This window comes from Etheostoma spectabile, chromosome 13 (assembly GCF_008692095.1).
Source record: "Etheostoma spectabile isolate EspeVRDwgs_2016 chromosome 13, UIUC_Espe_1.0, whole genome shotgun sequence".
Classification (NCBI taxonomy): Eukaryota; Metazoa; Chordata; class Actinopteri; order Perciformes; family Percidae; genus Etheostoma; species Etheostoma spectabile.
The window spans coordinates 11,093,229-11,116,095 of record NC_045745.1 but is presented as its reverse complement, the minus strand read 5'-3'; the positions used below and the strand labels follow the sequence as shown (position 1 = coordinate 11,116,095).

Below are 22,867 nucleotides of genomic sequence, written 5' to 3'. Positions count from 1 at the left end.
TGTATAACTAGCACATTTAAAAGAACAGTAGACCCAAATGGTTTTACAGGTAGAGCAGGGAAGGCAGAAAGAGAATATCTTGAAGATACATAGTCAAATTTGCAAGACTCCATTAATATTAGAGCCCGGCTGATATTAGGCATTTCCCGATCTATTGGTATAATGGTATGCAGATAGATAGGGAAATGCTGATATATTGACATTTATAATGGCCAATTAAAAGGAGATTTTTGTTTTTTAATATTCATTCATCAAAATCATTTCTAATGACAAATAAATGACTGTAAATACTGATAAATTAATATGAAAAAAATAAAAACGGACTGTCTCTCTGGACATGCTCTGGGCTTAAAAAAAGGTCTTGTTAAAATGTATCCATTAACTCTGTTTTCTTCATGTTTCTTTTATAGGAAGAAGTATGTGACATGATAAACAAGCGGTATGGGGACTTCCTTCCTAGTCTCCAAGGATCTGAGGAGCTTATGGTACAGGTTGATGAGGTCTCCAAAGAAATGGAAGCCCTCAAAAACTGCATTGAGACTGAGGTATGTGTGAAACTGTTCATAAATGTGAGAAATATTTAAGCCAGGTCCCTTGAACGAGTACAACGGATTGGATTAAGTTCTACTCGAGGTAGACTCAAAATAGTGCCATCTGTGAAAAATATTTTACCCTATTAGTAGCCTAACGTGTCTTTTGTCTTTTCTTTATTCTTCATTTTCTCTCATTAAATTGTTCATTTCTTCTGTCCCTTTTTTTGACCGTTTTTTTATGTCTTTTTTTCTATATGCTACCCTTCTTGAATTATTTTAGAGATCCCAACATTTCCTTTGCACGTCTTTTTTTCATTTTTTTTTTTTTTACATGTGCTACCTAAATTAAATCAATGAAATACAGTAGTTGTTAACCTGTGTGTGTGTGTGTGTGTGTGTGTGTGTGTGTGTTGACACAGGTGCAGCAGAATATCCACGTGGCTGTGGCGGAGTATGCAAAGCTAAAGCAGCAGCTGGAGAAAAATACTATCATAATGACAATGCTTGGACACTTAAAACAGGTACAAGGCAATTTATTAAGTAAAATAATATGTAGTCACAAACTGATAGAAAAATAGACTATATATATATAAATAAATTTAACTTGCTTTTTTACATCTAAAAATTGTAAGGATGCTAATGTCACTTTCTTGAAGAAAAAGATAATAAGGTATACTTTTCAATTAATTTCTTTCAATAATGAGCTCATGACAGTTAATATATGCATTGTACTGGTAGGGCTTTGGGTTTACCATACATTAAATAAAGGTGTAGAATTGTTTTAGCAGAGAAACAGTGGTATTAGCATCCATGAGTTACATGTTTGAATCTTACTGTGTAATATCTTGTGTGTGTGGCTCAGTTTCACAGTGCGATGGAGGAGTCCAACAAAGCTTTACAGGACAAGAAGTATGTTGATGCAGCTAACCATTTGGAAAGGGTAAGAGCATCTTACATCATGTCTGCATATCCAACCTCCACTCTGAACTAGGGCTGGGCAATTTATCAAAAACTGAAATTATGGCACACTAACCAAGCTGATTTAGATCCTTCTATATGCATGATGTATTCCTTCAGGCAGGCTGTCACCTACCACTGTAATAGACCAAATTACACCCACAACAAATCACTGCCAGTCACTGTTGTCTACCCTGTGTACCTTACTTCCAAAAAAGAGGATCTTGTGACTGTACTTTTTTTTTACCCTGCAATGCCGTTTTCTTTAATATAATTGATCACGGGTTCCCAGTCTAAAGTCCAGGTGTGCCTGGAAATGGGTTTTTTTTTTGAGAAAATTACTTAAATGTCAAAAGAATAGCTGTAACAAGGAAAACATGCTATGTTGGTGAGCTACAGGCATTATTTGGCTTTAGTAAACAGGACACAGAATACTTAAAAACCATGTGCATTTGTGCTGCCATGCCATACCATTCAATCATGTGTAAAGATTGTCTGGATCAACGTAATGACGCGGACAAGCTTTTATACAGTTAAAATAGGCGCACCATACTTTTTTTTATTTTTTATTTTTTTTAATATAAATTAAGGTCAAGCATAGGGGAGGTAATGTTGGTCTATAATGTACTGTCCATCCAGGGAGAGACAAAGAAACCACTGTACAGATTATAAAGCCCCTCAAGGCAAATTTGTGACACTGGGCTATATAAATAAAATAAAATCCACATAAAAAATACTGATTGATTTGGATTTGGCTGATTTTATTTATTTTTTCCAAGGCAAGGGCCAGTGTGGATTCACTGAAGGGCTGGAAGACTTCCCAGCTGCCGCTGCTCAGTGCTCTTAGCTCTGAGTTGACAGTGCAGAGAGAGAACTTAATTTACCACCTGGGAGATGAATGGAAGCGCCTCGTCATCTGGAGCTTACCGCCCTCAAACGGTAAGGTTTTACTCAATTTTTTTCAATGTCTCTGGATTGTTTGCATTTCTTTAAACGAATCACAATCGTCTAAGCTCCAAAACTCCAAACGTATCAACGGTGCCTTTGAAAAATAGTCTCAGAAGGAACTTGTTTTGTTGGAATATTTGCACCCTGCAAACGAAAAGCCGCGTAAATATTATATTAACTGTTCACACATTACAGTAACGTAAGCTGTTTAAATTAGCGGGATACATGGTTAAACGTAATTTGCTCTTACCAGTGTATCGCCGTGTGAACTTCGCCCACAGCCATACCCACCAATCGGTCCGAAGTTTGTTGTTGTTGTTTCCCAGAAAGAGAACAGCGGCAACAATACATCGCCGGAAGTTCTTGATTATCGTGGAAATGAATTGTTGTTGATCAATTAATTGATTAATTCCCGTCATTGTCTCAAAAAGAAATCCCAGAACATTATCCGGGATCCCTTTCAACCCAGCTTCTACACTATTTTATGAACTGTTATTTTTTGTTTTGTTTTTTTAAACTTGATAGCATTTCTTGTTTTGCATATTCGAAAACCTTGACAGCAAACCTATCTGAGGCATTAGTAATGATTGTTGGACATGTACCACCAGAGCCTGCAGGTCTGAAGTCGTTCCTGAAGGTGAAGCTGAATCTGAGCCAGGGGTGCTCTAAGGACGGTGAAGCGAAACCAACAGCTCAGCTGTGCTGCGTCCTGCAAGCTCTGGCCATCCAGGGAGACCTTCAGCACAAGATCAAACTCTTCAGTAAGAGCAAGCAACACTGCTCGCTGTTAATTATGCAGTTCTTTCATAATATATTATAATTGTGGTTTCAAACCTTTTTTTCCAACTTCACAATAGAAAAAGGTTAGTCTAGGGTTAACACTGTCGGAATGTCAGCTGAACGTACTATAGACTGATACATCTCCAACCTAACCACTGAGGAGACGGCAGAGGGCCCACAACTCAATATTTAGAGCCTTATTTTGCCATTTTCCTTCAGTAATGATCAAGGGTCACTTATGCTTTTCTGGACTGGAAAACTAATTCAACATCTGATTTACTCTGTTTTTATCTCTGATATCTCGGTATGTTGTTATATCGGTAAAGGCATTTATAATGGCCGATTTAAAAGAAAAGAATTTCAACCAAAACATGGTTGACGTCCGTTTTCTTTTTTTCTTTTTCTTTTTAAATATTCATTCATGATTCTGATGAATGGATAAATATTTTTAAAAAAAATCAAATAAAAAACTACAAATAACTAATAATAGGGAAATCCGTTTATGTTATGTTACACATTTCTGGATTTTGTTTTTGTAAATAAATATCGGAATATCAGATTTTTAAATAACCAAAAAGTTGTATTGGTCTTAAAAATCCTTTATCAGTCGGGCTCCACTAGGTATTACTGAAGGAAAGAAGTAAACGTCAATTTGACAGCTGATTACAAACTTTAGAACGGTCTTGTATACATTTTAAGCGAAACATTTTACATTTGACAACTGGAACCAATCAGTGCTCTCTAGTAAACTAGGTAATGGAGACATTTCTGCTCTGCAGTTTCTTTTACCTTAACTACTGTTAGGTTCATTGATATTTATGCATCTGCATTAAGGTATTATCAGCGGATTTATCGATCTAGCTCTACAGCAGAATGTATCCAAGGTCAGAGTGTGCTCAGTGCTGCTGGTTTATGTTGTTGTTCAGGTCAGGTGCTGTTGAAGAACATGTTGAAGCCGTTGGTGATGTACCCGTCACTGTTGGTGAGGGTAGCCGAGCAGCAGGGTGAGGGAACCATCTTTACCTTGCAGTGTTTAGAGGAGAGCAACAAGGAGAGGTCCACTCCTTCCCAAGTCTACAGCAAACTGCTCCTGGTGCTCAGGACACTCCACTCACACCTGCTAGGTACGGGTCAGCTGGGCTCATAACAAAATGATGTATCATGCTTAAAGCTTGCTCTATTTCAGTGGGTATTACTTATTATTTTCAGATGTGTCCATTGGTGATAAAAGGCTCTCTGCTATCTTGGGGGAGCTGATTTGGGAGGAAATGTCCAAGTGCATCATCCATGAGTGTCTGCTCTACTCCATCCCCACCAACAGCAGCCAGCTGGAGAAATACAACACTGTATGTATGACCCTAACAGCAGTTTGCATAGTATAATGATATATTAATGACACATACAGAATTCAATGTTTACTGAAATATGTCTTTTGTTGTACACGTTCAAGGTGATACAGGAAACGGAAGAGTTTGAGAAGTCTCTGAAGGAGATGGAGTTTCTGCAGGGCGATTCCACAGACCTGCTCAAATACGCCAGGGATGTCAACTGTCACTTTGCCAGCAAGAAGTGCAAGGATGTCATCGTGGCGGCCCGCAAACTCATGACCTCCAAGATGCACAACACCGTCAAAGTATGTGTGAGCTAGGGCTGAGTGTCTGGATAAATAAACTGGAGACTGGGTATTGACCTAGTTGTCGCTATTGGCCACTATTGTATTACATTGCATTGTGCTGCAGTCCAAATTTACATTAAATATTCCCCATAATCCCCACATGCTTATTTGTTTGTCTTTTTGCCTTTTTTCTCTAACTCTGTTAGATCACACCAGACTACAAGCTGCGTCTTCCCAAGCTGCCTGTTCCAACTTCGGAGCTGAAGGTGAAGCACAACACCATAAAGAACGAGACGACATTGGAGAACAAAAAGCAGCTGTCTCCGTGGAGTATGTGTCTGCCAGCTTGCCGCATCAGTGAGTCGGTGCAGCAGCTGATGGAGCTGGCGCTCAACACCCTGAGTGAAGCTGTTGGAAGCTCCACACAATGGTATGTTACAGTGCTCAATGACCTACTCTAAACTATCTTCTGTAAAAGTCAAACATTTCTAAACAAGAGTCCCCTGATTGTCATTTCATATACTGTAAAGTTTCACCATTATTTATGATTATTTGAGCAACTTTTTTTTTCATTCTTGTAAATTGTCTTTGGCCCACTGCCTTGTTGATGTATCATCATTACAAAACACTGTGAAGCTAGATAAGTAAATACAGCTGCGATGTACTGTCAAGAGGAGGGCAATGGCAATAAAATGAGCGACGTAAACAATGCATGCATTAAAAAGTCCTATCAATATTACACTCAAAACAAGGTGGAAAAGTGGTCCAAACTAAACCAACGGAGGCCAAGATAACGTGACCTCTAGACCCGAGTCAGAGTCAAGCTTCACTGGATCCTGCCATTTCCATCATGCATGTCAACAGTTTTTTTATTAGGCCACCGTGCAGGGAGGGTTGAGGCTTGTCACAACATCATCAATGAATAAGTGTTTTTCTTAATGTTAAAATGTTAATCTTTGTGTTATTCTTTATAGTGCATTACAACTCTTCTTCACCGTGAGAAACATCTTTCAGCTGTTCTACGATGTCGTCCCGACGTACCACAAGTAAGGACGTGTCCGTCATATAACCGAGCAGATCAAGACAAACACATTTCCCCTCAAGGTGTAAAAGGTTGCCTTCCTTTTTCTCTGCCACTCCATATAGGGAGAACCTGCTCAAGTTCCCCCACCTGGCTGCCATCCAGCACAACAACTGCATGTACCTGGCCCACCACCTGCTCACCCTGGGCCACCATTTCAGAGCTCACCTGCCACAGCCCCTCAGCGAAGGTGTTGCAACATTTGTTGACATGGTGCCCGGATTCAGGAAACTGGGTAAACAAATAATTCTACAACTGTCGACCACATTGCCATGAAATGTGGTGCCAAAACTCATCTCCAAAATTACTCCTGTTCTCGGACATTCATGGTCCACAGACAACAAGTCACCGTCAGGCCAAAATGTCCACTTTCAATATACAAAATATAAACTGAAAATGAAAAATGCTTAGCACCCTTTTGGCATTTCCCTACAGGGGCCCAGTGCTTCTTGGCGCAGATGAACGTCCAGAGAGCTGAACTGTTGGAGAGACTTTCCACCGCTCACAATTTCTGCAACCTGGATGATGAAGACAACTACATTGCAGCCAGCAAAGCAGTAAGACAGGTGAGAAGAAAAGCCTTGAAAATAATATGTAACTGTTGTAAAAATGGTGTTCATGCGCTTTCAGTCTGTAGCTATAACTGCATGAGGCAAATCAATAATTTCTTTTATTCATGCACTGCTTCTCAATCATACCGTGGTCATCTGTTTTCTTTATTGCAGGTCATCCATCAGTTGAAGCAGTTGGGCACAGTGTGGCAGGATGTCTTGCCAGTCAGCATCTATTGTAAAGCCATGGGCAACCTCCTCAACACAGCCATCACAGAAGTCATTTCCAAAATCATGATGCTAGAGGTTTGTCTTTTTTTCCTCAAACAATTAAATCCTAGTCACTAATAAAGGCCAGGTTAAAAAAAACAGAGGGGCGATGAATTATTTGTAACTATAATGGTTAAGATAAGTTACATTTAGGAATTGATGTTGTCGTCTTTGTTATGTACTGTATGTCAATTTCTTTGCTACTGCAGCAAAATGAATCGCCCCTCGGGGACAAATAAAGGTCTTCAACTTGAACATTTACGCTTACAACACTAATCCCATCGGTAGTTAAGGGTTCTGATAGCTTTACTTTTATTTTGGATGTAGTCCCAGGTTTAAAACAAAAAAAGATTATCTTGATATGATTTATTTCCAACTGTATGTAATGATCTATAAGGCTTTTATTTTTCACTTAATCATCTACAGGACATTTCTTCTGAGGATGGGGAGCACCTTCACACTCTGTGTCAAACCATCATTGAGGAAGGTCCACTGGTCTTCATCCCTTTGGCCGAGGAAAACAAGAACAAGAAGTATCAGGAGGAAGTGCCTCTCTACGTAAAGAAGTGGAGTACCTTCAAAGAGCTGGTCATCGTGCTGCGGGCCAGCCTGCAGGAGATAGTCGACAGGTCAGGAAACAATAAAGTATTACTATATCATATTATAAAGTGCATAAAAGCAAGGTCTGGGGTATTTACTGGCCTTAAACAATATTAAATTGATGATAGATCAGTGATTTTGCTCAAGCTTGTTCTGCTCATTTCCCAAAATATACCTACATAATCCGGACTTTAATTAACTGAGTTCAAAGAATAATGTCCCGATATGCCAGTTCTATTTTACAGTTACGTTTGTTCTCACTAGCATTAAAGTTACACTGCAATGCAACTTAAAAGATTGCTTTGCAAGAGACAGAGTTTTACAATAGAGTGGTCAAAATTGAAGCAGCTAAGGTGAAGACATCCCGACTTTTGGTTTTTAGGCTGAGTCAAACTCCAAAAACACTGCCACAGAAGACATTATACAAGTGTGTTTTTAATGCTTGTTAGTAAACTGCCTCTTTGGTATTGAAAGAAACTTCTGGGTACTATCATACTTTTCCCCCCTTTTAATGTGTGTGATTGGCTGTGATTCCTCTCCACAGGTGGGCTGACGGTAAAGGTCCGCTGGCGTTGGAGTTCTCCAGTTCGGAGGGGAAGAATCTGATCCGAGCCTTGTTTCAGAACACAGAGAGGAGAGCTGTAGCTCTGACCAAAATCAAGTAGATACTGCAGCACTTTCCTCTGAGGAAAATGTGATTTACTCCTTTTATCCATTTCCATATTCTGTTGCGTTAAATATATGCATTCACGTGTGTTTAGGTCCAACAGTTTGTCACAGAGACAGTGTCTGACGGAGGTGTTGTCAGTATATAAGCCGGTTGTAATCAATCTGTGGAATGTGTTATTTAACAGCATCCAGACTGCAATTTGTCCTTCAGAGATTACAATAAGGCTTCTTTACATCCTGCAGCCTCGGACACATAGCTTGTTGTGGGTTTACCACGACAAAGCCAACAGAGATTGTGTAACCAGCAGCCTGCCATCTGTTGACGTGATGTCTTATCCAGGGTTAACTTTGCTGCACGTTGTTAATCAAACTTCATCTGTAGCTTGTTTCAGCTTCTCTGTACTGATATCATTTCAGGAGAGTATGTTTATACCTAAATGACCATTTAGTTCTGACAAAGGTACCCTGGACCTTGCATCTCAAGCCATTAAACGGAACTGTTCTGTTGTGTATTTATAACTTGTCCAAATAAACCAAAAGACTCGACTTTTCAGAACGTTTTCCAGCTGTTTTTGATGAATATGATGATGATCTTGGTAGCAGGGCACTTTAAATGATACTTTTTTTTTAAGGAATCTGCTTCTAGACACTAGTACTTGCATACAGTGCTGTGGACGGATCAGGCCCATCTTACATCCAGGACATGGTTAAACCAAACACACACACCCCCCCCCCCCCCCCCCGTCCATCCGCTCTGCATTGGCAAATCTGCTTTCTGCTCCCTCACTACGAGAGAAACCTAATCACTAAACCAAAGCCCAACTGTTGGCTGTCCTGGCTCCTAAATTGTGGAACAAGGACAGCTGAAAGTTTATACATCTTGATCTTGTTTTGACCTCTTTGGCCACTAGCAGGCCAAAATGTCCCCTTAAACAAAAGAAATATATCAAATGTAATGGGAAGGGCACCAGAGCATATTCCTGCTCCTCATAGGATAAACCATTTCCATTTTGGACACTTCAAGAGGGAGAGAAACAGTGTCTCCCAGGAGAAAATGTCAATTTGCACACAAGATTGTGATCAATTGGAAAGACTGCTGATTTTTAACTTTGTTAAGAAAAGTGCTATTAATATCAATATCATTACACATTATAATAGGAATCTATTGTCGCTAATGTCTGTGGAGCTGCAGCAGCACCAACATGTAGGGTTTTTCTCTTTAAATGATCCCGGCCGGGCCGGGGGGGAGGAGACAAACAGCTGGATAGTTGCACAGCAGAGCCTCCTCACTCACCACAACAGTTTCTCCTACTCCACCTAAACAAACCTGATGACTCCAACAAGGAAGTTAGGTTCTGGCAGCAGCTGTATTCATCTAAAGGTGTTCTCTACAGAGGTATGTCTTTTTGTCTTTTTGAATGATCTATTTAGCAGATAAATCGGTAGAAATCTGTCAAGACGAAACATTTTCAACATTGTTTATTTGAATAGTTGAGATGTAAAAATGCTTTTGTTTCCACTATATGTTAACACTTGTGAAAATACCCAATGTTATTTGCAATTTAAACTATGCAGTGTAGATCAGGAGTTTTCTGATCTTTCACTATTTGAAAGATCTTTGTAACCTTACTGCAGTACCCATTATGTATGAAGTACCTCAGTTACTTAAGTTTACTTGGTTACATTGTGTAGTTAAGATGTATGTTACACTGTAGTACATTATATGTACTTTTATGTGGATTCAGAAACTTGTTCACATTTTGTATGTGTGTGTGTTAATGTTGTGATACAATAATCACAATGACAAGGGAAGTTATCACAGTTCACTTGGACACATCTGGACAATACTTTCTAAGCCTTCTGGCAAATAGTAATCTTTACAAATCCATTGTGTACCTCCTTGGCCTTTCTCCGATTAATTTTGAGGATTAGTGATAATCCCTACATGTGTAGCAAATTGGAGCAGTGACGGAGATGCTGATCAGCCCACTTCAGACTGATGAGACCTCATGTTACTCCAAATGAGGAAGTAAAGCAATAGTTGCTTTTGGCAAGTCTTCATACATTATCAGGCTGAGCTATAGTTGCATCTGGAGAGATCTCAGAGGTTTTTTCTTGGAAGGGCAGCATAAATATATTAAAGATAGGAAAAAGAGGTTAAGACAATTTGAAATGCTGTTAAGTATTGCTTGGCTAAGCCCATGCCCAGTGTTGATGATGTGTGACTGATGCTGGCAACAACCAGCCACCCTGTCACATGTGTTTTAGATTTGTCCAAAACGGCACCTAACTTAACACCTTTTGAGATATTTTGGAAGTATCCACAGACCCTTCTGCTTGTACTGCAGTATTTGGAGTAGCTCTACAAGATATATAGCTTAGTTACCAGGCAAACAATATGATAGCTTTTGCATCTCTTTTAGATTAAAGCCCTTTGTCATTTGACATTGCAGAAAATTCACTTTTCCACAACAAGCAACAAGTGTTAAGAAATGTTGTCCTACATGGCAACCATTTTTAACCTATACAGTAAAAATGGATGCCACTGACATTGTAGTTTTGTACAACGGACCTCATATTGTACAGTATATAGTTTCCTTGTTTATTTATTTCCAACTTTTACATTTATTATTCATTTATTATTATTTTTTGTGTTTGTGTGTCTCACAATATTTGTCGCATTGACTTTGTTTCTTTAAATTTTATTTCATACATTCATTTTGATTACTAAACAGTACAGGAATACTATTAATAGGGATGGGGCTCTGATGGAGCAGAAATGGAGGCATATATTTTGCATACAACTATATCTGTGGTTTATTGCATTTTATATGAATTTAAATAGTCTAACAATAACAAAAAACTGTACATAGAGGTTATTATCAAAACTTCTTGATTGCTGCCGCCACTGTCTAAAATATCATTGTGTTAACCAATGTATTGAAGCAGCACTAACAGAAAAAGCTTTGGTAACTGTTAAAAACTGACATATTTGACTATTTAATTCCATTGCCCAAACAGAGGCAGAACCTGAAGAGAAATCAACAGCTTGAGGATTTCAGCAATGATATCCACTGTGATGTGCAGCCGAGAGACTCAGAACGGTCCAAGCAACAGCTACGTGAGGAGCTCCGTCAGGATCAAGCCTCGCAGGAACTCCGTTCCCCCAACTCAGACTCTTACCGCTAAACATCTGCTGGCATACCTGCCCCGACCACAGTCCGAATCAGTTCGTTTCACGCCTTACACCTGCAAGGTACAGCTTTCTATATTATAGGATGTCCAACTCCATTAAAAAACGTTTTTTTTCTTACTGTTACTTCACTTATTTGAACTTCACTGCAAAGAGGTGTATGTGCGAAGTTAGAGGCTTAAATCTGAGTTCAACACATGAACAAGATGATGTTGATGAACTAGTTTTGAAACTACCAATTACGGTCCAGAATGCAACTCACAAATGTGTGATAGATTTAGGATTTTTTAATGAAGGAGGAGTAGTAGTTAAAGAGAGAGTAGCTCCACTCTGTTTTCTGAAATACACACACATGCACAAACAGGACATGCAGTAATGGAGAGATGTCAAAAGCAAGGGGACTGCCAATGGACAGGCGCCTCGAGCAACTGCCTTGCTCAACGGCACCTCAGCAGTTCCCAGGAGGTGAACTGGCTCCTCTCCAGCTACCAGTCCACACTCAGTTCTTGATCTGCACATGGACTTGTACCTGCGACCCTCCGGTTCAAAGAAAAGTCCCCATGGACTGAGCTACTGCCACACCCTAATTCAACAAATTACACAAAATTCAACTTTTTTGTAATATTATCATATCAGACAATAATTACCATAGCACCAGTAGCATCTCACCTTTGGGACAGATCAGACCCTCGGCCTCAGAGTCACCATGCTCGTGTTCTGGTACAATATGGCTGTATCACCAACATCTACAGCCATGTTTCTCTGCCACAATTTGGAGGTGCTTTAGTATTTGACAGCCTTTAATAGAACATCACTCATTAATGTACTTGTCATGCATTTAGTGGTTTCATACTTTTGTATTTTGTGAATAATATGCATCGTCTTTCTTCCTTTCAGGCTACAGCTAAATCTACTGTTTCTGCCATGATGATCACAAAAAGAGCCTCTCTCATCAACAACTTGAACTTTGCAAAGTGCTCATCACTCCAACCACCTCAGGAGGCGTCTCCCCCCCCAAGTCCCTGCAGCAAGTCCTCTCAAGCTCTGACTTCTGCTGAGCAAGAGCCCCCCCAATCAGCTACCCTGGAACCAGTAGAGGAGACTCCAAAGCCTCAGCGTTCGCATCGCAGCAGACGCCTCAAGCATTTCAGCTCCAGGTGGCAATCGAGATGCTCCACTGGCAGCAGCAACATGCCCGTCTCTGCAACCCAGAAGCTGCAGAGTCACATGAAGCGCTGGAAGCTGCTGGGTGACGAGCACTCATTGCATGTCCCTTCTAGCAATCAGCGCCAGCGTTACGTCACTAAGGATGGCAAGTGCAGGGTCAATCTGGGACCTATTTCAGACAAAAGTCGCTTTATCTCAGATATTTTCACCACGTTAGTGGACCTCAAGTTTTGCTGGTTCCTTCTGGTCTTCACTATGTGCTACATTCTCACATGGGTAGTATTTGGTGGAATTTACCTCTTTGGTGCCTGGTTGCGTGACGACATTGCACATGTTCACGACCCACTATGGAAGGCATGCTTCCACAATGTAGACAGTTTCCTCTCTGCCCTGCTGCTGTCGTTAGAGAGCCAGAGGACTATTGGGTATGGCTCCAGGATGGTGACAGCCAACTGCCCTGAGGGTACGGTGCTCCTGATGGTCCAGTCCATCCTTGGATCCATTATCGATGCTCTGATGGTTGGCTGCATGTTTGTTAAAATCTCCCGGCCACAGCAGAGAGCCCAGACGTTGATCTTCAGCAAGAAATGCGTCATATGTAAGCGTGATGAGAAGCTGTGCATGCTGTTCCGTATTGGTGATCTGAGAGCAAGTCACATGGTGGATGCCAAGATTAGGGCCAAGCTCATCAAATCCAGGCAGACCAAGGAGGGCGAGTTCATCCCACTGGAGCAGTCGGAAATCAATCTGGGTTATGACAGTGGCCAAGACAGGCTTCTCCTGGTGGAACCCCAGACCATCACCCACATCATCAATGAAAGCAGCCCCTTCTGGGAGTTGGGGTCCGAGCGTTTGAAGAGGGAGACCTTCGAGATCATTGTCATCCTGGAGGGCATCGTGGAAGCGTCGGGTTTGTAGAAGTATTTCTAAGTCGAGTGCTGTCCTCCAAATAAGCTTACCTCCAAAGTAATGCAGCTACATTTCAAAACTTAGCATCAGTGTTGAAGGTCTAGTCAAAACCACCTCAACCGAGACCAAGTCATCACCAAGACCAGAATTTATCGTGACCAAGACAAGACCAAGACTTTAAGGGGTTAAAACAAAGACCAAGGCAGGCCGAGTCTCACACTGCAATGACACGATAAAATGTGGAAAATGCTAACAATAGGCACTCTATAAAACTGATCTGAAAGATCCCAGCTCTCAGTCAGCGATACATTGCATTTCTTTTAGATGTTGTTTTGCAAATGAACTCCATATGGTTATGGTTTAGTTAGCCAAATTTGGCTGACACATCCCAGACAACCAGAGCTGAAGACAGAATTTCCTGCCTCCAGCATTCACTTTCTTTGGAGTGTGTGTTAAGGGAGTGGGTAGAGAGGGGGTTTTCAGTAATAGAAATCAAATTAAAAATACGTCAAGTTAAGGTTGTATTTGAAGCAGGAAGTTTTAAGCTACAGTCAATCACAGCAATAATGTTCACACATAGACACACAGACAATTTAATGATGCAATTGTGGTCTTCCCAAGTCCTCTTTATCTGAGACTGAGACAAGATCAAGTAAAAATGTGTCGATTCCAAAACAAGACATTCAAAAGGTAGTTTCTGAGTACTACAACACTATGTTGCATTTTCAGATCCTTTTCTGTCCTGAAAAAAGAGTTTAATGGTACATCTAGGTGTGGTTGGATGGAAAGACCATGGCCTCACTTGTTTTGTGTTTCATTATCACCGTACACCCAACACAGCTGTTGTCCTCGACATGTCTAACAGCAAGTAACGACAATTACTATGAGAATGGCACTTATATCATTATTAGTGTAAAGAGTTTGTCTAATCCTGCACAGCTAAAAGGTGCTGAAAATGAAAATAAAGTTCAGGATAAATCACACTCTCACTGCTAATGAGCAAACCTTGAGAAAGCTGTTGTTTGCTTATGTCCTTTATCTCATGCAGAAATATGGAATACCTTTAGATGCAGTGATATTTGAACTTATGTGTTGTACTGTGTATTCTGAGCCAGTATCGGGTAATGTGACGGCAACAGAAGTACTCAGGCCATGTGTTGCTTCTTTCAATTTTTCCACTGTAAACATGTAAACAGTGTAAACCAATATAAACTGTTTTTTACTGGTATTTTGCTATCATAATAATACAGAAAGTGGTCCTGGAGCAACATCAACCTTAAACTTTGATAATGCGCTCAATATCTGTTATCTGTTTATTTTAGTTAGCTAAACTTGCAATATAAAAATCATATCAAAATACTTATTTTAATTTATTTTAGGCTACAATTGAATCTATTTGGTTTGGCCTACATAATAAGATTAGAAAGCACCAACCTGTAGCAAATGGTACACGTTTTGTGTGGGATCTGCTGATTGCAGATTTAAGATACAGGACACCAACAGCAGACCCAGTGATTACGTCTGGCTGTGTGAAACTTCTATCCGTGTTTTTGAAAAGTTTAATTTAGACCAGTTTTTGAAAAACCTCTTTTCGCATTGGTTTAAGGATGTTGGCCAAGTGTGGATGGAAGACCAGAAATGTAGAAAACAAAAATGTTATTTTCCACGATACAGTGACATTTACCTGACCCTGATGCTTTGTTGTGTTGCAGGTATGACATGCCAGGCGAGGACATCCTACACAGAGGACGAAGTACTTTGGGGCCACCGATTTGAGTCATGCATTTCCTTGGAGAAAGGGGCGTTTCGTGTGGATTACAGTGCATTTGACAAAACCTTTGAAGTCCAAATGTCCCCACTCAGTGCAAAAGACAGCACCACAGCAAATGAACAAGAAGTGTTTTAGAAAAATGTTGTCTAAGAGTGATTGTGATATTCCCTGATAAACTATAACAATCATGTGCTACTTTATGAATATTAATATCAATCAGAGCAGCCCTAATGCATGTTGTTCTATTGTATGCACTGTCTGTTTGCTTTTAATTTAAACTAGGCCCTATATGTTAATCATTATGAAATGGTTTGTGTTGAGTTTAAATAAAAATTAACATCCTGGTGATCCCAGTTGTCTGTAGTCCTTTCTGGGTAAGTAAAAAAGTAGTGAGGAGAAATAATCTTGAATCATAAGTCCATTTACTGTCATTATAATTTTTTTTACCCCTTGGTCTATGGGAAAAATGCTTTTTAGGCCGCAGAGGGAGTCATTTGCCTCAGGGTGATTTTTCGTAGCAATACCGCCAGTGGCCTCCATGGGTAGATGGCGCTGACACACCGAAAACCAAACCGCCGGACCCCCTAAAATCCGAAGAAGAAGAAGCGCCAGAAGAGCGCATGATGGGATATGAGAGTCCTCCGGCGGCGCGCTGCCGCCATGTCACCTAGGGAGAAACACTTAGCTGTTCTCTCTGCTTTAGGCGTAGTTAGTCTTGCTCTATATTATATTCCTACTTTTCTTTGCGCGACCTTAATTCTTGTAGTGTGTTGTATTGTGTGTTACTATCACAGCGGAGAACCGCTTCCCGCCAGGTTAGGCCTCAATCCGCGGGCTGGGGTGAAGGTCCCAGCCGTGCTCCGGCGCTGGTTGTGGGGTTGGGGAGTGACCGGCGTGTCGGTAGCCGCGCGGGGGAGAAGAAAGAGCGGCAGAAACAAAAACGAGCTCCCGGAGGCAGAGGGACACTTCAGAGCAAGGGTCGTTGAAAGTGGGATTTATCGGAGGGAAACCTTGGCAAGTGACTCGTTTCTTTTCAGCCCGCGGGATTTTCTAATGGGGAGTTACATCGGGAAACCCGAAAGTCCAACCGCCGACTCCGGGAGGCCGAGAGCAGGGAGAAATCCTCGAGAGCAGCTGCGGGAAAAGCTGTCCAGACCCAACCATGCTGTCTACACCCCGAACAGGAGGCTGTCGTTTGCTGGGTACGTTCATACCCAAACCGTGCTATATCAACAAAGCTAAGCTCTCAGTCCCTTAGGACTTAAATATCTTGGCGGGTTTTAACGGTAATTATTAACTCCGTTGTAAGAATCTTTATCGGCATAACTGCTACTCAAAAAAACTAACATTTATTTAGTAGCCGCCTCTTGATGAATATCAAATAGAGACAGAGACATTTCTAACAATTTGTGAGCCATTGTGGAAACTTGGCCTCAAGTTGATATGAAAGATTTTAGAATTAGGAAACATCAATACTACTCATCTGTTTGGTTTTGGTTTGGTTCACTGACAAGATATTAATATATTTATAAAATGCATGGGCCGGTGAATCGTTAAGTTTTTGATAACATTACGATACTTTGAATTCGATGTGGGTTCCTGAACGATACTTTTTTCAATACCAATTTTTTTTTGGTGGAGAAAAATAACATGGAGTCATAAAAACCTGCACAACTGACAATTTCAGCATGTTGCAAGAGTACCCCGTCGTTGACCTTGGCAGTCAATGTAATTTGTTTAGAAGATGTTATATTGTTGTTTTCTTTCCTTCAGGGAACCGCCGGGCACAGTGGGCAGGTTCACCATCACCCCCCAGCGTCACTATCCCTTGCAACAGCCGGGTCTATCATCAGTGGGAGTCCTACCTCCCGTCAAATGGGATGGCTTCATGAAGAAAAACATCCGTAGCCCTCGCAACTCCCCGGCCGTCCTCAGCCCCGTCACCGTGAAGATCGCCAGGCCAGACTACCACAGCTCCCCTAGGTCTCTACATGTCCGCCATCATGTTTTTATGATTGTATATATTATCTAAAAACTAACCACATAAATTGTACTTTACATTACTGTGTACTCTTTTCAAAGTTTGCTTTCCAAATGTGTTATTTTTCATATCCTGCCTTTAAGCTATCAGTGACATTTTATCAGCTAAAGTTTTATTGAATTTTTAGTGATTATTGATGGCACAGATAGCAATGGTGTTTTATTGGACTCTATAATATTGATGGGATCTTCTTGTATTTTGGCATAAGTACAGTGCTCAGTACAACCCTTTTTTGTGGGTTGTCTTCTGCTGTGTTTATTGCTCTTTGACTGTAAACACTGACCAGAGCTTTATTGTCACCTGTGTTTTTAGTCTGGACCATCTGACGTGTGCAGGGCTTCCTAGGGCCCCTGTGGACCCCTGCTCCAGAGAAAGTGTTCTCAAGGTGTTGAAGGATAGCCGCAAGCGAGAAGTGGAGGATGAGGACAGAAGCTTTGCATCTGAGCAGAAAAGCAAAAGAAGGTAAAAGGCTAAAAGGAGGTTATGGAAGGAAAAGTGATTACCCACACACAGCATAAACATCTGACCAGCACACTCCTTATATTTTCACTTTTACCAACTGCATAGGTGAATAAATGCTTTAGATACAGCATGCTGGCTCTTTCTGTCAATGTTGCTGTCATGTCTGAATGAAGCTTTAGGGAACATTAATGTTAAAGAACATACTGCATGTCTGAATGACTATCAGTGTAGCAAATAAATGATGAAACCAGCCAGCAACGTTATAATCTTGCATTCCTGTTGTAATATAAATCAAGACATCCCAACATACTGCTATTCAGGAAATGGTTTGTACATTCTGTCTGTAGAACTGTTATGAATGTTTGGAATTCATTTGCATTTCCCAAGGCGTAACGACAGCGGCGGAAGTGCACACTCTGCTTTTGAACCTCTTTTACCCAATGGAATGCCATCACAGCTGGTCCCTAAGTGAGTTTAACTTTCCTGATGTGAAAACATTATGTCAAATCTTGTCTTTGAGTTTTACTGACTGTGAATTTGATGCTGCAAAGCATTGTGTGAAGTATAGTGGAGCTGTCTAAATGTAGGTGCAAATGCTTTCTCTTCCTCCAGGCCAGGAAACCTGAAAAGAGGTATGGCTTCACTGGCGGAGGATTCTATTATGAAGAGGTCTCGCACCTCTTCCATCAGCTCTGGCAGTGGGGTACATGCCACGAGAGGAACCCCAGGCACCATGAGAAACCCTATCCAGAGCTCTTACAGCTCTTCACTCGGCCTCAGCCAGGTAGCTTACCAAGTCCATTTACGTGAACATGGTGCTGCGCAGATAAAGTGGAGTTGTTGAGCTTTATCTCCATGTTTACCATCACAGTGGAAGAAGCGGTCAGCACCCAGCTCCCCTCTGTCCAGCCCCGGATCATCTCGCTCTCAGACTCCAGAGGGAGCCTCCAAAAGAGCCAGGTATGCCTCTGCTGGTTTCCTGCTAGTCATCCACATGTATTATAACATTACAGTTTGTAACTTGTAGTTTCATTACCAGAGAGGACGATGGGCAGTCTCCCAGCTCTGCATCCTCAGTGAGGTCAGACCAGACAGCCTCCGACAAGGCACCTGTGACTTGTAAGTCTCAATGATCTGCAGTAACTGTCTTATGTAGTAAACAAAAACTTCCTCAGGCTTAGACGTGCAGCTCTAAGCAACATTATTCAAGGCTGTAAAGTATTGACAAAAAATTGGAATTGATAGTTAAAGCTTAATGAGGCAATTTAATAGCCATTCATTCAGGTTAGCTCCATGTTGGTAAATGTGATACAAAAATGGGTCTAGAAGGGATATATTCAGTAAAGTTTGGATGCCTTGGATGGGAGAGTCTGTCCTAACTTTTGACTGGTACTGTATTTACTTCTAGACCCCTTTTTGTATCAAAATTTCCAACATGGAGCTAACCTGTGTAACCTGCAGTGTCTCTGTGTTAAGCTGTTGACATAAGGCGCACGTCTTGCAATGTGTTACATAAATGGGTACTGCGTACAGTAATGGGTACTGCGTACAGTAATGGGTACACTGTTGGTCACACTTTGTCTGCTGTGAGTTTAACATGGCATCAAAAGCTAAGAATGAACTGATCTGACTACTAATTATTTAGATAGTAGAACTCGGGGTGAACCAATGGTCTCCTTTTTTTTTTTTTACAATTTGAAAATATGTAGAGCGTGGAACTCTGTTGCTTTGTTTCATTTGAAACGAATTAAACAATTCCAAAAGTTGACGGCCGGATGTGAGACGGTGCAGTTCATTGTCAGCGCCTTAACTTAAGCCACTAGGGAGCCTCTGGAATTATGTTCATGTAAGGTAACACAAGGACAGGGATGTGCTGTGACGCTAAAACAGAGTCCACCGTGACTGAATGAATGTAGCTGACAGCACATTTTTTACATGATGGTTTTGCAGCTAAACTGACTCCAGTCCCCAAGGTCCCAGTCACTACCTCAACAGACTCGACTGGTAGTGGTGGGAAGCGAAAACGGAAGATCCAGCTGGTGTCCATCCACCGGGACGATCACATCTCTCTGGTAAGGAGTGATACATTTTCACTCAGTCATGTGTCATAGTGACCTAGATTTCTTGAATTAACTCCTGGTGCTCGCTGATTTGCAGCCTCCGCCTCCAGAGCTGGGCTACTCTATTACTGTGAAAGACATAGATGAAGAGAAAAAGGCTGCCCTCAGCAAGATCCAGAAGGTCCTGGAGACACCTGGTAAGTGGAAGTTGCCAGAGGAATAAACCATTTAATTCTTCTTCTTTAATTTCTTCACTGTCTGAGTCATGCTGCACTGTTACTCTCCATTCACACATACGGACTCAAATGCTGGAAGAGTGACAGTCTGCCAGTCATTGTGAATTTAGCTTTGACAATGTATCCTTCTGCCCAGCACCTTGTAGTAAATCACATATTTCCCTGATTGTTTTGTAAATAATGTTAAAGTGGTTTCTCGTTTGTGTCAGAACCTTTAGACTTGACCTGACAGGCTGGCCTAACCTCTTACCTTTCGGTTGATTTGTCCTTGTTTAGCTGCAGAGCCGGAGAAGTCTGTCTCTCCCTTAGCCACCACCTCCACCCAGCCTGCCTCCTCAACCAGCTCCACCACCACCACCACCCTGAGCAGCCTTCTGGCAGCTCCTCTGCCAACAGCCACCAGCTCTGCCATCCCAGTCATCAACCTGGATCCCAGCCCCGGCAGCAGTGTCAGCACAGCACCTGTAGCCTCCAACCCACTACTGGAAGCTCTGAAAATGAAAATCAGCATTCCTGCTAGCTCCACATCTGGTGCCAACACAACTACAGGTATGATCACTGAGCCAAAGTGATTTCAAGGAAATTTCTGAAGTCTTCTTTGCAATACAAACAATCTATACAAAGTCATCTTGTAGGAGATTTGTTAAAGCAGCATGGTGGCCCAATGGTTAGCACTGTGGCCTCACAGCAAGAAGGTTCTGGATTCAAATCCAGATCGTTCTGGGCCTTTCTGTGCAGAGTTTGTATCTTCTCCCCATGTTTGCGTGGGTTACCTCAGGGTGCTCCAGAAGAAAAACTACTTTTCTTTCTATTTTTTATATTATAAATTAGCTTATGAATTGAAGAATGAGAAGAAGAAAATGTCCTTGTTTGGTTACTATTTTCAAGTTAAGTAGTTACATTTTATATATTTTTTTGTTTTTGTGTCTAGTGTCTGCATCAACCACACCGGTACAACCCAGCAGCCTAACCCTGAAGGTTTCGACTTCAGTGGTTGCCCCACAGCTCCCTCCTGCCTCCCAGTCTCAGTCCTCCTCTGCTGGTGTTGAGCAGCCCTCTGCCTTTACTCAGGTTCTGGGTCAGCTCTCCAAGGCATCCAGCAGCACTCCACCTGTAGCAGGAACAGGCATGTTTGGACTGTCAAGCCAGATGAGCACCCCCCCTGCTTCTTCAGCCTCTAATCCTGTCACTGCTACTGCAACTGCCCCAGCCAGCAGCTCAGGATCCGTCAGTTACACCAACCCTCTGCTGGCTTCAGGGTTCAAGCCCATTTTTTCCGTCACCTCCACCACCTCCTCAGCTACGTTAGCCCCAGACAGCAGACCTCCTGCCCAAAATTTCAAGCCCATCTTTGGGGCTGCTACTGCCAGTGCTGGCTTTGGACCGCCTCCACCCTACACCACCTCTAACCCAGCTTCTACCATATGTTCAAGCAGTGCATCCTCAATGTTTGGATCAACAAGTAGCACCACAGTTACACCATCTGTCTTTCCTGGTATGACCAACACCCTCACTGGCACAGCCTCCACCACCTCCATCACAAGCACACAGTCTGCAGCCCAGCCAGATGTGAAATCTCTCTTTGGAAACTGGTCAGCACCATCCACAACCAGTACCAGCTCAGCCTCAGCGCAGTCCCCTAATACAGGGAGCACCTTTCAGTTTGGAACTGGTACCACCACTACTGCAGCTGCAGTTGCTCCCGCTGCTGCGCCCTCTGCTGCTACCACCACCTCCAGCAACAGCACCTTTGCATTTGGTGCCCAACAGCCAGACCCCCAAGCAGCCAACCAGAAGGTATTTGCCTTTGGTCACGCAGCACCCAGCCAGAACCCAACCACTGCTTCATTTGGAGGCTTTGCCATGGCCAGCACCGCCTCCACTACTGCTGCTGCCACCACCCAGTCAACCTTCGCCTTTGGAAAGTCATCGTTTCAAACACCGGCAGCACAATCAACCTTTGGCTCCTCAGTGGCAACGGCAGCGCCGTCAACCTTTGGCTCCTCCGCGGTAACGGCAGCCCCGTCAACCTTTGGCTCCTCCGCGGCAACGGCAGCCCCGTCAACCTTTGGCTCCTCCGCGGCAACGGCAGCCCCGTCAACCTTTGGCTCCTCCGCGGCAACGGCAGCGCCGTCAACCTTTGGCTCCTCCGCGGCAACGGCAGCACCGTCAACCTTTGGCTCCTCCGCGGCGGCGGCGTCAACCTTTGGTTCCTCAGCGGCAACGGCAAAACCGTTCACCTTTGGAGGCAGCGGAGGAGCATCATCCACACCTGTCTCTAACACCGCCCCACCCCCTTTCCCTTTTGGGTCAGCAGCTGTCACCACAGCAGCCGGTTTTGGGACCCCAGCTAAACCAGCATTTGGAGCGAACTCCACTGGTTTTGCTTTCGGTGGCACCACTGGTCCCACAGCTGCACCCTCTGCCGCACCAAGCTTTGGTGCGGCCACACAGACTCAGAGCTCCTCCTCAGCCACTTTCACATTTGGCAGTGCTGCTCCTCAACAGGTTCCCTCTGGGCCTGCTCCGTCAGCACCCAGTGGATTTAACTTTGGTGCTGGTATACCATGCCCCCAGTTTGGAACACCAGTTGCCAATAATCCTGCACCGCAGATGGGAAGCTTCAACTTTGGGGCTGCTGCTACTGACAAACCAGCTTTCGGTAAGGAATAAAAACAACTGTTTTGTTTGTTTATAGATAAAACCAAGCCATAGTGACATTTCTGAAAGATTCAAACAGACAGTTTTGGCTTTGCAATCAGTCAAACTTAACTTAGGGTGTGGCATTTAGGGCATCACAATGGTAGGGACCACAGTGGGACTAAGACTTTGGGCTTTTTGTCATCCCAGACTATTAATGCATTATTGTTTTCATATTTTTTTATTTAGAAGTGGTCAAATAAATCAGTCAATCATCAAAGGTCCCAGTTTAGAGCCTGACTGAAAGGATTTTTAAGGCAGATATTGATACATTTATTAGATGCTTTTTAAAATCTCATATTCCGATATATATATATATATATA

The 22,867-nt window shown here is 42.4% G+C and overlaps 3 protein-coding genes across 5 annotated transcripts in view; all 3 read left to right on the top strand.

The window, feature by feature from the left end:
• Nucleotides 1-8,557, top strand: part of zw10 (zw10 kinetochore protein) — a 9,438-nt gene extending 881 nt beyond the window's left edge. Inside the window, exons 2-16 of one of the 2 annotated variants that reach the window (XM_032533217.1) lie at nucleotides 411-545; nucleotides 953-1,054; nucleotides 1,396-1,473; nucleotides 2,270-2,429; nucleotides 3,047-3,199; nucleotides 4,145-4,342; nucleotides 4,428-4,564; nucleotides 4,669-4,851; nucleotides 5,040-5,263; nucleotides 5,808-5,879; nucleotides 5,980-6,149; nucleotides 6,350-6,480; nucleotides 6,640-6,771; nucleotides 7,162-7,364; nucleotides 7,880-8,557. In XM_032533217.1, coding sequence (XP_032389108.1) covers nucleotides 411-545; nucleotides 953-1,054; nucleotides 1,396-1,473; nucleotides 2,270-2,429; nucleotides 3,047-3,199; nucleotides 4,145-4,342; nucleotides 4,428-4,564; nucleotides 4,669-4,851; nucleotides 5,040-5,263; nucleotides 5,808-5,879; nucleotides 5,980-6,149; nucleotides 6,350-6,480; nucleotides 6,640-6,771; nucleotides 7,162-7,364; nucleotides 7,880-8,000 — 2,199 coding nt within the window. In that variant the 3' untranslated portion in view covers nucleotides 8,001-8,557. Of the gene's footprint in view, nucleotides 1-410; nucleotides 546-952; nucleotides 1,055-1,395; nucleotides 1,474-2,269; nucleotides 2,430-2,998; nucleotides 3,200-4,144; nucleotides 4,343-4,427; nucleotides 4,565-4,668; nucleotides 4,852-5,039; nucleotides 5,264-5,807; nucleotides 5,880-5,979; nucleotides 6,150-6,349; nucleotides 6,481-6,639; nucleotides 6,772-7,161; nucleotides 7,365-7,879 lie in introns of both variants that reach the window. The other variant, XM_032533216.1, reaches the window with a different exon arrangement.
• A 724-nt stretch (nucleotides 8,558-9,281) lies between these two features.
• LOC116700955 (G protein-activated inward rectifier potassium channel 3) lies at nucleotides 9,282-15,397 on the top strand. The gene is made up of 4 exons (XM_032534449.1): nucleotides 9,282-9,400; nucleotides 11,026-11,260; nucleotides 12,095-13,274; nucleotides 14,986-15,397. The coding sequence occupies exons 2-4, from the start codon at nucleotides 11,069-11,071 to the stop codon at nucleotides 15,177-15,179; spliced, it is 1,566 nt and encodes a 521-aa protein (XP_032390340.1). The 5' UTR covers nucleotides 9,282-9,400; nucleotides 11,026-11,068; the 3' UTR covers nucleotides 15,180-15,397.
• Nucleotides 15,398-15,639: 242 nt separating this feature from the next.
• The window catches only part of pom121 (POM121 transmembrane nucleoporin), a 10,987-nt gene continuing 3,759 nt past the window's right edge, over nucleotides 15,640-22,867 (top strand). Inside the window, exons 1-11 of one of the 2 annotated variants that reach the window (XM_032533522.1) lie at nucleotides 15,640-16,246; nucleotides 16,818-17,027; nucleotides 17,398-17,547; nucleotides 17,935-18,015; nucleotides 18,160-18,331; nucleotides 18,419-18,507; nucleotides 18,587-18,666; nucleotides 19,489-19,619; nucleotides 19,705-19,804; nucleotides 20,120-20,392; nucleotides 20,775-22,505. In XM_032533522.1, the coding sequence (XP_032389413.1) occupies nucleotides 15,675-16,246; nucleotides 16,818-17,027; nucleotides 17,398-17,547; nucleotides 17,935-18,015; nucleotides 18,160-18,331; nucleotides 18,419-18,507; nucleotides 18,587-18,666; nucleotides 19,489-19,619; nucleotides 19,705-19,804; nucleotides 20,120-20,392; nucleotides 20,775-22,505 (3,589 nt within the window). In that variant the 5' untranslated portion in view covers nucleotides 15,640-15,674. The remainder of the gene's footprint in view (nucleotides 16,247-16,817; nucleotides 17,028-17,397; nucleotides 17,548-17,934; nucleotides 18,016-18,159; nucleotides 18,332-18,418; nucleotides 18,508-18,586; nucleotides 18,667-19,488; nucleotides 19,620-19,704; nucleotides 19,805-20,119; nucleotides 20,393-20,774; nucleotides 22,506-22,867) is intronic. The other variant, XM_032533523.1, reaches the window with a different exon arrangement.

Coding starts and splice junctions, on each gene's coding strand:
- LOC116700955 (XM_032534449.1), top strand. CDS start 11,069: ATGATATCCACTGTGATGTGCAGCCGAGAGACTCAGAACGGTCCAAGC. Junction 11,261..12,094: donor TCACGCCTTACACCTGCAAG/GTACAGCTTTCT, acceptor TCTTCCTTTCAG/GCTACAGCTAAATCTACTGT. Junction 13,275..14,985: donor GGGCATCGTGGAAGCGTCGG/GTTTGTAGAAGT, acceptor GTTGTGTTGCAG/GTATGACATGCCAGGCGAGG.